Source organism: Cyprinodon tularosa, unplaced genomic scaffold, assembly GCF_016077235.1.
Source record: "Cyprinodon tularosa strain WSP-4 unplaced genomic scaffold, ASM1607723v1 ctg573, whole genome shotgun sequence".
In the NCBI taxonomy this organism is placed as follows: Eukaryota; Metazoa; Chordata; class Actinopteri; order Cyprinodontiformes; family Cyprinodontidae; genus Cyprinodon; species Cyprinodon tularosa.
In genome coordinates this window covers 25,842-43,709 of record NW_024039311.1, presented here as the reverse complement: position 1 = coordinate 43,709, position 17,868 = coordinate 25,842, and the positions used below count along the sequence as shown (strand labels likewise).

Below are 17,868 nucleotides of genomic sequence, written 5' to 3'. Positions count from 1 at the left end.
CTTCTTACGAAGCCACTCCTTCGTTACCCGGGCGGTTTGTTTGGGATCATTGTCATGCTGAAAGACCCAGCCACGTTTCATCTTCAATGCCCTTGCTGATGGAAGGAGGTTTTCACTCAAAATTTGACGATACATGGCCCCTTTCATTCTTTCCTTCACACGGATCAGTCGTCCTGGTCCCTTAGTAGAAAAACAGCCCCAAAGCATGATGTTTCCACCCCCATTCTTTACTGTAGGTATGGTGTTCTTTGGATGCAACTCAGCATTCTCTCTCCTCCAAACACGACGAGTAGAGTTTTTACCAAAAAGTTCTATTTTGGTTTCATCTGACCATATGATATTCTCCCAGTCATCGTCTGGATCATCCAAATGCTCTCTAGCAAACTTGAGACGGGCCTTGACATGTACTGGCTTAAGCAGGGGAACACGTCTGGCACTGCAGGATTTGAGTCCCTGGCGGCGTAGTGTGTTACTGATGGTAGCCTTTGTTACTTTGGTCCCAGCTCTCTGCAGGTCATTCACTAGGTCCCCCCGTGTGGTTCTGGGATTTTTACTCACCGTTCTTGTGATCATTTTGACCCCACAGGTTGAGATCTTGCGTGGAGCCTCAGATCGAGGAAGATTATCAGTGGTCTTGTATGTTTTCCATTTTCTAATAATTGATCCCACAGTTGATTTCTTCACACCAAGCCGTTTACCTATTGCAGATTCAGAATTCCCAGCTTGGTGCAGGTCTATAATTTTGTTTCGGGTGTCCTTTGACAGCTCTCTACAGGTGCTGGTCATAAAATTAGAATATCATGAAAAAGTAGATTGATTTCAGTAATTCCATTTAAAAAGTGAAACTTGTATATTATATTCATACATTACATACAAACTCATATTTCAGATGTTTATTTTGTTTAATTTTGATGATTACAAATGACAACAAATGAAAATCTCAAATTCATCATATCAGAAAATTAGAATATTGTGAAAAGGTTCAAAATTGATGGCCCCTGGTGCCACACTCTAATCAGCTAATTAACTCAAACCACCTGCAAAAGCCTTTAAATGGTCTTTCAGTCTAGTTCTATAGGCTACACAATCATGGGGAAGACTGCTGACTTGACAGTTGTCCAAAAGACGACCATCGACACCTTGCACAAGGAGGGCAAGACACAAAAGGTCATCGCTAAAGAGGCTGGCTGTTCACAGAGCTCAGTGTCCAAGCACATTAATAGAGAGGCGAAGGGAAGGAAAAGATGTGGTCGAAAACAGTGTACAAGCAAGAGAGATAACCGCACCCTGGAGAGGATTGTGAAACAAAACCCCTTCAAAAATGTGGGGGAGATTCACAAAGAGTGGACTGCAGCTGGAGTGAGTGCTTCAAGAACCACCACACACAGACGTATGAAAGACATGGGTTTCTGCTGTCGCATTCCTTGTGTCAAGCCACTCTTGAACCACAGACAGCGTCAGAAGCGTCTTGCCTGGGCTAAAGAGAAACAGGACTGGACTGCTGGTGAGTGGTCCAAAGTCATGTTCTCTGATGAAAGTAAATTTTGCATTTCCTTTGGAAATCAAGGTCCCAGAGTCTGGAGGAAAAGAAGAGAGGCACTTCATCCACGTTGCTTGAAGTCCAGTGTAAAGTTTCCACAGTCAGTGATGGTTTGGGGTGCCATGTCATCTGCTGGTGTTGGTCCATTGTGTTTTCTGAGGTCCAGGGTCAACGCAGCCACATACCAGGAAGTTTTAGAGCACTTCATGCTTCCTGCAGCTGACCAACTTTTTGGAGATGCAGATTTCATTTTCCAACAGGACTTGGCACCTGCACACAGTGCCAAAGCTACCAGTACCTGGTTGAAGGACCATGGTATCCCTGTTCTTAATTGGCCAGCAAACTCTCCTGACCTTAACCCCATAGAAAATCTATGGGGTATTGTGAAGAAGAAGATGCAATACACCAGACCCAACAATTCAGAAGAGCTAAAAGCCACTATTAGAGCAACCTGGGCTATCATAACACCTGAGCAGTGCCACAGACTGATCGACTCCATGCCACGCCGCATTGCTGCAGTAATACAGGCCAAAGGAGGCCCAACTAAATACTGAGTGCTGTACATGCTCATACTTTTCATGTTCATACTTTTCAGTTGGCCAACATTTCTATAAATCCTTTGTTTTTATTGGTCTTCAGTAATATTCTAATTTTCTGATATGATGAATTTGAGATTTTCATTTGTTGTCATTTGTAATCATCAAAATCAAACAAAATAAACATCTGAAATATATGAGTTTGTATGTAATGTATGAATATAATATACAAGTTTCACTTTTTAAATGGAATTACTGAAATCAATCTACTTTTTCATGATATTCTAATTTTATGACCAGCACCTGTAGTTTTGGCCATGGTGGAGTTTAGAGTGTGACTGTTTGAGGTTGTGGACAGGTGTCTTTTATACTGATAACGGGTTCAAACAGGTGCCATTAATGAAGGTAACGAGTGGAGGACAGAGGAGCCTCTTACAGAAGAAGTTACAGGTCTGTGAGAGCCAGAAATCTTGCTTGTTTGTAACTGACCAAATACTTATTTTCCACCATATTTTGCAAATAAATTCTTTAAAAATCAGACAATGTGATTTTCTGGATTTTTTTTTTCTCATTTTGTCTCTCATAGTTGAGGTATATCTATGATGAAAATTACCGGCCTCTCTCATCTTTTTAAGTGGGAGAACTTGCACTATTGGTGGCTGACTAAATACTTTTTTGCCCCACTGTATCTCAATACTTAAACTATTCCCCTTTCTTTTTTGCATAAAAATATAACCAGCAAACGCTAAGTCAGATTGGATGTATCTGTCAACAGTTTCTATTATCACAGATCCTGAGTTGATTTTTTTTAAAACATATCTTTATTACCTTTTTCAACTTATAAGGGAGAGTTTTATACAAAACCATAAAGCTTCTTATAATAAACATAACAAGGTGAACAAGCAAACAGACACAACAGCAACAAAAAAACCCACACAGTGAAAGACAGGAAAAATGAAATAAATACATAAAAATAAGTAAGTTAATAAATAAAACTAAATCAGGAAAAACTATATGTTCAAAAAAGAATAATATAGAGTGCAGACAGTACAGAAAGAAAAACAAAAACAACCACGAAAACATGAAACAACATTAAAGCTCAGATTAATTAATCAATTAAAAGTTGATTTGAATTTAGTTTAGGTCTGGGATTTAACTGGACCATCCTAGCTAATCAGTATGCTTTGATCCAAACATGTTCTACAGAAGGTCTCTCACAGGTTATGCAGCTGTGGCAGCGGTGCAATTTGCCACATTCATCGTGTGAATGTGTGCATGGAAGGATTTTGACAGCATTGATAGTAAATAGCTTTAAAGTATACTGACTTAAAAAGTCGCCATATGAGTGCTGGCAATGTTCATCTTCCTGCCAGCTTTGACCAACTTCCCTGTTGAAGAAAAGCGTCCCCACAGCATCATGCTTCCACCTTCATATTTTACCATACAGACGAGGAGTTCAATGCTATTTGCCTTTTAGCCTTTTTCATTTTTCCCTTTAAAATCTTACTTTTATAGCAGTTTATCCAAATTAGTCCACACTAAGTCAATAATGACATAGGATGTTAGTTGCTCATGCCAAAAGGTTGTCTGTTTATTTCCAGTCATCAGATAGAGGTGGCGAATACCCTGGAAAGGTCACCAGCCCGTCAAAATGCAACTATTGGAGTCCTGCTATTTGGTTCAGGTTTGTTGTGCAGAGAAACATCTCAATGACTAAAGTTTGACACCTGCAATTTGCACCAAATTCTCCAAACTACTTTGAACTTTGTTTAATTGTTAAGTGAACAAACTGAGAAGCAAGTTTACGGGGGGTGAGAGTTATTTTGCACGGCGTTGTAGAAAGATATGTTTATTATCTTAATGCCCACAGCATTAAACAACAAACAATTACCTTTTTCTTAATAATTGACTGTTTTATTTGCGTGTATTCTTCAATTAATTAGGATGGGCGTTCAATAAGTAATGCCCCTGACCCACTTCCAGTTGTTTGATTTTGCTGAAATTATATCTCTATAGATTAATTGGGCAAATTACTAATTGTGGTTTCTGATTTACAGGTGTTTGAACTGATTCAAGTCTAAAATGGAGAATGTTGAGTGTCGAGCAGGGATTCAGTTTTTGTACTTGAAAGCACGCACATCACAGGAGACTTGATGATGATGCCCCATCATATGACCTTATAAAACCTTTTACAAGCTCATATGATGGGGCATCATCCCCATAAGTAAATTTCATTTAATCAAAAGTCTCCCATGGTGTACGGATCACTGCTTGACACTCAACAGGCTCCATTTTAGACTTGACTCACCTGTAAATGAGTTAAGAGCTGTAATTTGCCACTAACTCTATTTATATAAATAATTGTACATGCAAAAATTCACCTGGATGAAATAGCAGATCAGATAAAAAATACATTAGACTAGAATCTAGACTGTACATTTGGTTTTGTTTGCACATAAAAAGCAACCTGGAACGTAATGTTTTGGGAGTCTGGACAGACAGTGCTGTGCAAACCCCCCCATCAACCCACCTTGCCCCCTTTACAAATCAAAACAGCGTGTGATTGGATTTCACGCTCTTTTATCCTTTAACTAGCTTGATAACAGGGACGGAAAAAGCAATGATGAGCTTGTGTACACGTGTGTAAAAGCTCTCCATCGTCACTTAGCAGAGCATCCATTAGGCTTGGCCCCCCTCTCAGGTTGCCCGGCGATAAAGTAAACATACTGTGTTTGACCAATCCGGCATGCAAATATTTATTTTAGGAAGCTGCCCTAGCTCGACACGAGACACAGGTTCCCTGAGGTATATATACAGAGACGATCCTGCTGGACTACTGAAGCTCATCACCTCACAAAGAGGCCATTCATCTGTGACCCAGATATTCTCTTCTAGGAGTCAGACTGAACACAGAGAAATCCAGTCAGGAGGTGAACTTTAACAAGACGTCACTGTCTTTCATGCTTCTTAAAGTCGCCTCTACGGCATATTCCTCCTTTTCTCTCCTCACGGCTTCGATCTCGGCAGGTTTGAAGGGGACATGGCCACAGGGGTCATCAGGAACTTTCACATCCAAGCAACGTCTCAGACCTACTTCTCTGCTTTCTTGGACTCTCCGTGCAAAAAGGACAATGGGCATCTCATAAAGGAGACTCAACAGGAACGAGAAGATGAAGAAGATCAAGAGGAAGACGAGGAAGATGAAGAAGAAGAATGTCTTGATCAGTTCATTTTGAGTCCCGCTCAGAATGCTCTGGATGTGACCAATCAGCTGCTGCGGTTTGCTGACCTCATCAGTCGTGATGTTCAGCGGTATTTTGGCCGTTGCTCTGAAGATCGAGAAGCTTGTGACATATACGATGACTCTGTCTCCATGGTGACCAGTGGCCGTCTGCGTTACTACGACGATCTGCTGAGGATTGCAGGTGCAGGAGCCCCAGAGGATCAGGTGAAGGCTCCAAACAGTAATCAAGGACTCAACGTTTTAAAGGGCAGCAGTGGGTTGGGGCCCCTGGCTGAACTGTTCAACCTCAGGGGCCTGAGTCAGGTCAGGGGCCAGCCAATGATCAACAGACACCTCCCGCTCAGTTTCTGGACTGAGCCAGTCCCTCGCTGCCCTCTGGTTGGCCTCAGCAGCACACCTGACATCCTGCATACAAATAGTAGTACACCTGGACAGGCAGAGAGCAGCAGACAAATGCACTACAACCCAGTAACCCACCACAGCATCTCCGACACCGAGCCAGACTTCAGCGACCTGCTGGCTTACTGGGATCCAAACCCAGAGTTTACCCACACACTGATGGAGGACCCGCATGCAGAAATAAACACACAGCAGCTGCCTGAAGCTGACATCTGATTGGCTCGGGTCACGACCTTTGCAGCTGTTCAATAAACTGGAAACAACAAGAACAAAGCAGTGTGTTTTCTTCTAATAGTGGAAACCTTTTCAAGCTTCATAATAATTTACGAATTATTTAAAAAATGCAATGTTTTAGATGGGAACATTTCTAAATCTTAAAAATATTATTTTTTTTCTCAGTTATTTTAAACTATGTCAAACTTAGAAATAGAAAGTCAAACCAACATTTCATTAGCATCCTTTCTTCTCTTTGGCTTTGATCTTTGGTTTTTCCTTGGTACAGCAGTTTCACAATGATGAGAAAATTATCACTGTCAGCCATGAACACAGTTGCAAATAAATAATAGTATCAGCACCTACACTAGTAAAGAGTCTGTTAGTTAATCAGATAACAGTTTAAATGAGTTTAAATCATCACAAATATCTGTCTAGTGAAATAGAATAGAAATTAAATTAAATACCTTCCCATTGTCTCAAAGTGGGGAAATTAAGATTAAGCAGCAGGTAGCACAGAAAGCATCTGGGTGCACAAAAGGTTAGAAAATATAAAAAGCAAAAACAAGACTGTACACTAAGGCCAAATTTACAGCATAAGAAAAATACCACTGTATTCAAAATTCAAAGAAATGTCCAACCAAGTGGGGAGATTTAGAAAAGTTACAAAACTGGTTATTAATATTTATGCATAGAAGCACAACAGACTATTAACAAGAGAACAACCCCAGCGCCCCCATGCAAAAACACCAGAGCTGTAAACTTGTAGAGTTTGTAGCGACCAGTGATGGTTATGACGTCTAACAGCTGCTGGGAGAAAAGATCGAAGCTAAATGCACCTTGTTACATCATGTAGCAGTCTGTTAGCTCTCCAGTTCTGCATCAACATCATGCATGGAGGAGGAAGAGATCCACAGGATGGAAACATGTTTCTCATCACCTTCATAAAGGCGGCATCCTTAGTTTAGGTCTGGGATTTAACTGGACCATCCTAGCTAATCAGTATGCTTTGATCCAAACATGCCCTACAGAAGGCCTCTCACAGGTTATGCAGCTGTGGCAGCAGTGCAGTTAGCCACATTCATCGTGTGAATCCAGTATGATGCAAAACTGCTTCCTGGTTGTTCCTCCAACAATAAACACCATATAGATGCTACTACAGAACTGTACAAAAGTTTTGAGCTAACCTGTGTCTTGCATTATTCTTCATCGATCATTTTAATCCTATTCCTTTGCAGTTTTTACAATTTTCCAGTTTTACTGTGGATTTACTAGTTTATAACTGAATTCCTGAGTATTATAAGATACATATGGAGACATTAAAATGCAACTGAGATTAAGGAATGACTTCATACTGTGTCTAATGAACACACATAACCATTTTTCTGATAGTCTTAAATAAAGCAGTGCATAGTGTGAAGTGCAGTAAAACTGTATCAAGTGTCTAAAGCAAAGGACACATGTTGATAGTAAAATGTTCTTTGCAAAGTGCTGTAACTGAAGTTTGTCTGTAAGCATAAAGGTTATATATTTTTTCTATGAACTTATGGTATGGACTTTGATTAGACCACATTTTTACTTAGATTTGAATCAGTCTATTGTAACTTTAGCTGTTTTTCTATAGTGGCTTTCCTGCCGAAATAAAAGCCTCAGCTTGTATTTATCTCCATCTGTGTTTCCATCAGATCTGGCCCTGTCCAGACAAAACCAGTCTGGGTTTATCCGACAAACTCCATGGTCAAACAGTGTCTTCTCCAACTGTAATGGAAGCAAAACAGACAATATTTGAAACCTCTTCCAATACTGGGAGATTTTACACCAAAACATTTTGCTCCTACAGCATTTGCGTAGATTGGACCAAACAAATGGCTATTCTCTTTGGTTCTCGTTCCAAGATGGCTTCGCCTGAAGGCAGCGGCTTGCTACAGCTCCAGACAAATACACAATCAACGCAGATTAAAAAGCTACAAATTAGGCATCGATCCAAAATCCGTAAATGATGTCACAGACTCTGCATCACACTGATAACACCAAAACAAAAATAATTGCATATTTGCACCATATATATTACTGCTCTAAACTTCCATATATATGCAGGGTTTTTTGTGCCATGTTTTTTTTCTCCAACACTGTTTTACATTTAATCACTTCTGCACTTTATAAAATGGAAATGTTAATTTACTGTCTGAAAAGCTGTACCAAACGAAATTTCGTTTTGCATACATTCTGTGTATACAAAATGAAAATAAAGTTGTCTAAGTTAACAGTGCCTCTCACTGGAGTGGAATAAGTATTACACTACCCATTAAATCCCCTCCGGCATTGTCAGGTTTCACCCTAACACTTGGATGTAGCTGCTTAATAGATTTTCATTCTCTCAAAGAAAATCTAAATGTTATAAACCAAAATGTTTCTTTTTGATCTAAATTCTGTAATACTAAAAAAAAAAAGTATGTGAACAGCTGAAAACAGGACTGTTCATTTCTTCTTGCCTCTCCAGAGCAATATTTGTTGAGTGAATAACTAGAAACTGACCGATCAGCAAATGCTCTCACCTAAGGTGTTGATCTCTGCAGCTTCAGTTTCCACAGGCCTCTTAGCTGCTTCTGGGATCAATATCCTAGTCCAACCTGTCAGGTTAGGTTGACAGCCATGTCTCGGTTTGTATGAGTCCTTTCCATTTTAACATGGTTGATTGAGATGTGTTCTCAAAGCTTTGGAGATTGCTAGTAACCCATCGTAAATTATAATTACTTCATTCATGACTTGTGTGGTATACCTAGAGTTCTGTTTTTTACATAGAACCCCAATAAAATACATAAAATAAGTTTGTGGATGGGACATACATATACAGAAACTGGTGTGAGCAGGTTTGAAAGCACAGCAAAGATAAACTAAATCCAAATCTTCTTTGTATATACTGTCCATTGTCTCTATCAGTGGAACAGTTTTTAGGTAAATTAGGGCTGATAAGCAACAGGAAGTAATTATTTATTAAAAATATCTATTGAGGACATACTTTAAAATCAAGCTATATAAATGAGAGGGGAAAAATGTTAATTTCCAGTAATTTCTTACCTTTACAATGATTTTTGAACCAAATCTTAATCTTCACATGGCATTACACGATTGGCTTCAAAGAGGCCTGTGCAGGCGTAGCCTCTGATTGGACAAGAGGAAAGGCCAGTAGCATTCTGACACACACTCTCCATCGAAGATAAATAAACGTAGGAACTTACACCGACACATGTTCTGCAGGTTTCTCCACACCTGAGCAGAGGTGACAGGGCAGTTTGCACAGACAGACATGAGGACACACAAGATTTTATTCATCTCTCTGCTGGGCCTGATACTGCTGCTAACGGCCTCCACCATCCAGGCAGAAGACCCCCAAGATGAACCAGACAAGGCAACAGAGGGACAGGGGGACGCATCAGCGGAGACATCAGAGGACACCTCGGAGGAAACAGATGAGGAGCCAAAGAAGGAGAAGACAACAGATATAGAGGAAGACAAAGATGTTTTGGTTCTGCACATCAACAACTTCGATAGAGCTCTCAGCGAGAATAAGTTTTTACTGGTTGAGTTCTGTAAGTAGAAACCAATGATTCATTTCCTTATCAGGAGAGAATATAAATTGTATTGTTAATTGGCAGATTTTTGTGCAGGATGTGGAGTTTTAGAAAAAGCTGATGTAACATATGTTACATTTGTTACTATCTGAAGAAATGCTGCTCTAAAGGAAAATACCTGAAAGACTTTAAACTATCAAAAGTGAACTTAAATATTAAACACAGGCATTTTTTTTTTTTACAATATCTGAAATGTTTGTTCTTATGAAAGAAAACAGGATCTGGGGATAACCATGAGATATCTCCTAACTGCTATGAAACAAATGGAGAAATGCCCCCATTTGTGTCCTGTCATGTCCAGATGTTGCCCTGCTGTAACTCTCCCACACATATGCTCAGCAGTGCAGGAGCAAAGGTCCCCACATAGAACAGCAAGAAGCACAGAACAAAAAACGCTGAGACCAACTGCCTCTCTTGCTATCAGCAGCTTATTTCCATAGAAAATGAGCGAATGATAGCAACAGGACAGATAAGGCTCCTGTAACTGTTCACTGGCTGGGCTTTCTGTGCTGCATTACTCAGAGTTTATGTTTTTCTTTGTCTGTAGATGCTCCCTGGTGCGGCCACTGCAAACAGTTTGAGCCAATTTATGCTGAGGCTGCAGGAAAGCTGAAGGATGAGGAAACAGGCATGCGTTTGGCCAAAGTGGACGCCATCGAGGAGAGAGAGCTGGCTGATGAGTTTGAGGTCGGAAGCTTTCCAACTCTTAAGATGTTCATGAATGGAGACCGGAAAAAGCCTGTGGACTACTCCGGTAGACACACACCCACACACAACTATCTTTAACAAATCATATAGAGACAACATTCGAATCCCGCAAATATCCATGCCTATTTATTTAATTCACAATTATCAACAAATCATGACAATTTATGCTCAAATCATACGTAGGTTTAACTTTAATGAACCGAGGAGATTGAGCTGAATCTTAACTTCAATGAAGAAACCTCCTGAGGAATAATGATTGAGCTCCAGACGAGCTGCTATGCATGACAGTTTAGTGGAATCTGAGAGGAAAATAAAGATGCAAAGACAAACACAGAAACGCTGCCCCAGGTGTGCGTTCAGTGGCAAAGATAAATAAAGAGTTCATGCAAAGTTAATGGCAGCAAAAACTGCAAGCATAGATGCAGAAATGGAGGGTAAATTTAGCCAAACCAGCTGGGTAAGTAAATTGGTCACTATTTCCTCCTACAAACAAAACCTGAAGCAGTTTAACTAGAGGCTATTACAGTATAATAACTAAATACACTCTGTTATCTTCATCAAAAAGGAAAGTTTAAGGATGTTGGTTCTCAGATCTAGAAGAGATGAACATATATGAAATCATAGAGTCATCCTTCTCATGTTTCCACTGACTGATCCCGTCTGACCAAAGATGGCTAATTTCAGCCGTTTGGGTCAGATCAGCTACATGATGCAGGACACCAAACTCTTGGTTGAATATACTGTTCAATCAACGATACATTTCCACAGAGGTATGCTCATGACAAACCTCTACTCATAATATAATAGTAGTACAGTAGTAATCAAAAATAACAATTTGAAATGTGTTACATTTTAAAATCTCGAACTATAGAAGAAGAAAAGCAAGTAGAAGCAAAAATTAAAAATCAGACAAAAACTATGCTGGTTTTTAAGATAAATGTAATTGAAAATATTTAACGTCAGTGTTATACTACAAATTATTGTGAGAAAATAAACTGAAAAGGGGAATTTTTCTTTGTTTTAAGTAGGTTATTTATTAATCAACAAAAATAACCAACATAATGTATCTGAATGCAATTGAAAGTGATTATTATGCTGTTTCTCTTGTGTCTCTCTGATTTCTAGGTAAAAGATCAGTAGTGGGAATAATTCAGTGGATGAAGCGCCGCACCGGTCCTGGCGCTCCCAATCTTGACTCTGTTGATTCTGCAGCAGAGTTCATCAGCACCCACAACATCTCTGTTGTAGGATTCTTCAGTGTAAGTTTTTCAAGTGTATAAATCCTACTCAGAAATCTTAGTATTCACATATAAGGTATGCATATGTGTCATATCTGTGCTTTTTCGTCTTGTTCCTTTATCCAGAGTTTGGAAAGTGAATCTGCCAAGGTTTTTGAGGAAGTTACCTTTGATTTGACAGACGTTGAGTTCGGAGTTACTGCAAACCCTGAAGTGTTTAACAAGTACGATGTGAAATCGGATTCAGTGGTGCTCTTTAAAAAGGTACGAGTGAACACTGACTCAGCTGTCATCTGCTGCAAGCGAACCATATTGGTGTTAACAACTTAAATATATCCATACAATCCTTTTTTTATATGGAAATATAAAGCAATACAGATTCTACATTAGTTCTACGTTCTACATCCCCTTGAGCTCAACAGTAAACTGTTTAGAAAACAGTGTCACAAACCAACTATTAGGATATGACAGAAAACTGCCTAAAAATGGAATCCCTCTCTATAACTCAGTACAACACTCACCTAACTCAGACAAAACAACATTTTAAACATTTTTTACCTTGCCACAAGGCCTCTCCAGTCACCTTGCAGCTCAGCAAACTCCAACAATGGCAGAGCTAGCCTTAGAACAGGGCATTTTAGATAGCACATCTGCTACAATACTATCTGAGCATTTACTGTAATATATCAAATCTCCCAACATTAAGATTGAAAGAACAAAATCCAGTGCATTAATCTGCAATTTAGACTATGCAATATATGCAAAAAAAAGTAATTGGACTGTGGTCCATATACACCAACAGAGGAACGCAGCCAGTATACAAATACGTCTCAAAAAGTCCAAAGCGTGAAAGTGTCTCTTTCTCGATAAAAGGATAGTTCAACGGAAACTGGTTTAAGTTTACAGTGTAAAAGCTCTGGTCGGTCAAAATCACAATCATCTTTCTATAACAACACCTGACCTGCTCCAACATTACTTGGATCTGCATGCAGTTTTATAAAGGACGATCCAAGTTTGGAGCATCATGGACAGGAGGGGAGTAGTAAACGGACTTAACATGTACTTCGCTTTTCATTTTAGTAAACCTGTTAAATAGTCAGGTATGCTTCATCTGGATGATCAAACAACTTCCTAATTTATGCCAGATGTTCTGTCCATGTATTACTAAATATAAAAATGTCATCTAAGTAGACAGCACAACCCTCCAACCCAGAGACAACCATATCCAAAAGATGCTGAAAAATCCCACGTGTGTTTCACAAACCAAAAATTCGAAAATTGTAAAAAAAAAAAATGACTAGAGGTAATAAAAATAATAAAATAAGCCACTTTCCTAGCTCTCTTCGACAGTGGAATTAGCCAGTAGCACTTTAATAAATCCCTTTAATCCCGGACGAGCCCCCCAGCCAAATTCTCCTCTTTGCTCCTTGTTAAAAGAAAAGAAAAACAAGCAAGGTCAACTAGTGGACTGGAGTGGTTGTCACAACCACAAGAAGAAAAAAAGTTGTTAATGGAAATCGATCATTGCTGTGTAAGTTGCCAGATATTTCCTCCCCGTGAAGCACTACGTGACATCTGTCCATCAAACAGTAATTTAAATAAACCAATTCAGGACAATAAATAGATAACTTACCAAACAAAAATGACCTTCACACAGAAGTATGATGACAAAGTCTTCAGCTTTGATGATGAGGCGAAGATTTCTGATGTGCAAACCGTCCATTAAAGTTATGGTGGAGAAGCCGTCCATTTCTCGACCATAACTTTTATGCTTCCCAGCTGTGCAGTGGTTGTGTAAAACATTGTGGTGAATGAAAACAGCTTCCACATAATTTTACTGACCGTCTACCCTCATTACAGCACTGTGGCCCTCAAAACATTATTCCAAATATGCCGACTATATTGCATCACCCAATCCCTACAAGTCCTTCAACAGTTATCAAAGAACTATATGCTATTTGGCTTTTAAAAAGTCAATTTTCCAAGTCCTACATGGTTGCGGGTTATATGAGAAGTCAAAATGCTGATTATATAATATGTTGTTTATTTAAAAAAGTTTTTTTTTATTACTTGAAGCTCTTTTTGCTATGTGCATTATCTCCTTTTACATGTGTTTAGATTTTAGCCTGTTTTCGTCTTTGCAAGCCTAACTTTTTAGTAGTTACACCTCTTTTTGAGTTACTGCATAATCATTCATTCATTCATTCATTCATTCATTCATTCATTCATTCATTCATTCATTCATTCATTCATTCATTCACATTCATTGTATTTGAATGGCATTTGCACACCAAGGCCATGGAATGCAGTTTCTGTTCCAGTTACACTTTTCTTACTGAAAGTGTTTTTCTTTTCAATCACAATCTCTGATTTCCCATATTATTTTACGATGTTGGATTTACCAATGCCACATCTGATTTTCAGTGTCAGCCTGATCTATCACCTCCTTTATACATTTTGAAAAACGTTTTTGCAGTGAGGATCTGGATGAATTGGGAATGCTCACTCCATGATTCATTTCTAATTTAAAGTAACAGGTTGCCGTTACAGTTTTAGAGGATATGTAGGCTCCGTATAGGCTAGAGCTCTTTTGCATTTTAAGAAGGCTGTTTATGGTGTAATAAAGGTGACTTTTAAAATTATTATTGAAAAGACATTGACAACCTAAGAAAAACTGATTGTAAAATACCCACGATGAATAACAATTTTTTTATTTAGTTTACAACACTGAAGAGACTTAACAAACTAAAGACTACAATAAACAGAAAATACAGATCAATAACTGTAACTAGTGTCATTTTTACTGGATTAAGATATAAAAACAGGTTTTTGATTCTTCATTGAAAATTCAACAGTAATTTGTCTTTTATTTTTAGCTTAAATCAGTTCTTATCAGATCAGATTAAATTGGTAAAAAAGACTCTTTTGCTTCTGCTAGTTTGACGATGGCCGAGAAGACTATGTGTGGTCAGAAGAAGAGAAACTAGACACACACAACCTGACCTCCTTCATCAAGGAAAACAGCCTGCAGCTCATTATCCCATTTAGCCCAGAGGTAAAGCATGCTGGCTCTTCAACATTATTGGAATTACAAATTTATATCTACAATAAAATGAATGCTGCTGTTTTTTCAGGTAGCAGACAAGATCTTTACCTCCCGTATCCGCTTACACACCCTGCTGTTCATCAACTCCACAGTAACGAGTCAGATGGAGTTGGTGGAGGAGGCCAAACCTGTCGCAAAAGAGTTTAAGGGCAAGGTAAAACCTGGGCCTGTCAGTGTATTGATTTAATTGTCTTCCACAGGCATGAACTGGCTTGCATCCAACTTGAAACACAAATTCTTACTTGAGACAAATGAGTATGCTCTTAACAGAAACCATGGATCTTTATGGAGTAACACCAACACCACTTTCTGTTTGTTTCATCTAGATGCTGTTCATTCTGATTAATGTGACTCAGGCCATGTCACATGTGCTTAATTACTTTGGAGTATCAGAAAAGGATGCTCCCACAGTCAGGATCATGAACATGGAAACACAAAAGAAGTTCAGCATCTCCTCTGCAGGTTTTACAGCAGATTCGCTACGGCAGCTGTGTAAGGAAGTGGTTGAAGGAGCTGCAAAGGTAAAACAGCCACTCAGCCACCTATCCCATACAGTGATTTATCAATAATAACCCAAAACCTCTTCCTGCAATGCTCTGCAGCCTTACTATCGTTCTGAGGAAATCCCAGAGGACTGGGACAAAGGACCAGTTAAAGTTCTTGTGGGCAAGAATTTCAAATCTGTGGCCCTAGATCCAACCAAAAACGTCTTTGTTGAGTTTTGTAAGTCCCTCTGCACCAAATCTGCTTTTCTCTTTTATGCTTCGACATTGTTATGTACATTATTTTTGTTCAAAAAAGGTAAAAATATAAAACAACCTTAAAATTACTGAGAAAGCTGTATTCTCTGTTGCTGTATTCTTAATTTTAAATTGAGACTGGGCGGAAAAAAAGCAAAGTTTAATCCACTTACAATCATTCAGCCAGTCAAAGTCAGTTTTTTTAATGTCACACATTTATAAGCCACTCTTTGCATGCCAAAACTGATGTACTCACAGAAAGTATCAGACAATAAATGTCTGAAGAGTAAAACACATAAATAAAACTAGAATGAATGAAAACAGGGAAATACAGGCATACATTTTGAAAGCAAATATTTATTTAAATTAAATTTAAATTAAATAACATATTTACTTTATAACTTTATATCAGATATCATTATGTTATTTTAATTTAAACTTTTTGAAGTTGATGTTTTATTTTATGATGTACTATCTTTAAATCAACATTTTATTTCATTTTATTTTCCTCTTGCTGCAAATTTTATTTTTCATACATTCATGTTTATATTTTTTTATACATTTTTTAACTTTAGAAAATAAACAGTTTACTAAACTGTGAAAGTGTTCACTAGAAAACCACTGGGTGTCGCACGAGAGCAACAGAGAGGTGTATTCATGTTGCAGTATCATTGACAACCACCAGGTGGTGCTCCAGCAATCTATGCATATTTGTTACATTCTTGCTGTTTATTTGATAGATATTTTTGACGTAGTTGTTAGCTGTTGATTTACAATTTCCATCCATCCATCCATCCATCCATCCATCCATCCATCCATCCATCCATCCATCCATCCATCCATCCATCCATCCATCCATCCATCCATCCATCCATCCATCCATTTCTTTTATTAGTTTATGTTTCTTTGACACACAAAACCCCTTTTTTTACCTGCTTGCAATTCAGATATTTCTGAAATAAACAATGGTATTTCTCATCTTCTTACTGTTATAATTTTAAGCTATATGAGATGAGTACTTTCTGTGAAGAGAAGCAGGGACTCCGATCCAGACCTCCTCCAGAGTATAAATTCCTTAAAACTATCCTTCTCGAAAGCAGTCTGGCCATCTCATACTGAAGGGTTATTCAGCTCTTGCTTTAAAAAAAGTTTTTTTTCTTCAGTGTGCAAATGACATTTTTCACAGAAATGGTTGAAGTGACTTAAATATTTTAAACACTTGGTATCATACTTAACATGTAATTTCTGTGTTGTGTAGATGCTCCATGGTGTGCACACTGCAAGGAGCTGGCTCCTATTTGGGACCAATTGGGAGAGAAATATGCAGATCATGAAAATATCATCATAGCAAAGATGGACGCCACAGTCAATGAAGTGGAGTTCCTTGACATTTCTGGATATCCAGCCATCAAATATTTCCCAGCTGAAGATAAAGAGGTACAAACACCAACCTCAATGCAGCAATGCATGGAAAATAACTAGTAAACCTTGACATTTTCTTCTCCCTTTAGATTGTTGACTACACCGGAAAAAGGGATCTTGAAACATTGTCCAAGTTCTTAGACAATGGAGGAGTTTTGCCAGAGGAGGAAAGTGGTGAGGATGATGATGATGATGATGATGATGACGAAGAAGAGGATGCTGAAGAGGGTTCAGATAGTAAAGAAGAGGAAAAAACTGGTGACCAGAGCAAGGTTTGCTCATATCTTATCACCTGTTTTTCGTTGAACTCGTTTTTAAAGCTGCTATCAAAGCTTTTCCTTTCCTGTTATTTTTTCTGTTCAGGAAGTAGACGAGTCTTCAGAGGTTCCTGGAAACAAAACGTCCAAAGACGAGCTGTAATCATTCTAAACAACAATTAAGATCAAGCAATCTTCTTTCAGTTTTCATAATAAAAAACAACTTATAAATCGCTGCCTCTTTACTGTAAATTATTGTGCAAACCCCTACTCTGGTTTTCTTGGAATTTAAAAGTAAACGTTTAATCTAAATACTTGAGGGGAAGGAAAACATTTTTTTAAAGGAAAGAGAGATTGGTGTCACAAACCTCAAGGAATACAGCAGATAGATGTAAAAAGTATTGGATTGGTTTAAATATTAAAGAGTTAAGACCTGATCTCAAAGCTTAAATATTCACATCACACCCAACCAGGAACGTCAGTCTTTAAGGGATTGGTGGCATGGTGGTTAGAGTTTTGCTCTTGGGTCATGGAGGTTCTGAGTTCAACTCCTACAGACTGCCAATTGGGGTCCCCAAGCAACACCTTTAACACCACACTGCTCCCAAAGGGGATGGGTTTCAGGGGTCTCAAACAGGTTCCAGAAAGGGACAAGTCATCATGTTCAGATTGCTTGGTTGGAAAGAAAACCTGCAGCCACACGGCCCTTTCTGGAACCGGTTTAAGACACCTGGTAATGCAGAGGTGAATTTCTTCAGTGTGAGATCAATAAAGTTAAATAAAAAAAAATCAACATCACAAGTTTTGGACATCAATCAGAGCTCTGTTCAATC

At 38.6% G+C, this 17,868-nt stretch overlaps 2 protein-coding genes across 2 annotated transcripts; both read left to right on the top strand.

Annotated features, from left to right (window-relative positions):
* The first annotated feature begins 4,858 nt into the window (after nt 1-4,858).
* LOC119797186 (protein PERCC1) lies at nt 4,859-6,099 on the top strand. Its single transcript, XM_038306147.1, has 2 exons — nt 4,859-5,006; nt 5,104-6,099. The coding sequence occupies exon 2, from the start codon at nt 5,117-5,119 to the stop codon at nt 5,933-5,935; it is 819 nt and encodes a 272-aa protein (XP_038162075.1). The 5' UTR covers nt 4,859-5,006; nt 5,104-5,116; the 3' UTR covers nt 5,936-6,099.
* Nucleotides 6,100-9,164: 3,065 nt separating this feature from the next.
* On the top strand, nt 9,165-17,269 carry pdia2 (protein disulfide isomerase family A, member 2). Its single transcript, XM_038306123.1, has 11 exons — nt 9,165-9,522; nt 10,112-10,318; nt 11,398-11,531; nt 11,637-11,774; nt 14,449-14,565; nt 14,645-14,770; nt 14,943-15,137; nt 15,219-15,339; nt 16,615-16,793; nt 16,868-17,050; nt 17,142-17,269. Exons 1-11 carry the CDS (start codon nt 9,240-9,242, stop codon nt 17,196-17,198), a joined length of 1,740 nt encoding a protein of 579 aa, XP_038162051.1. The 5' UTR covers nt 9,165-9,239; the 3' UTR covers nt 17,199-17,269.
* The last annotated feature ends 599 nt before the right edge of the window (nt 17,270-17,868 follow it).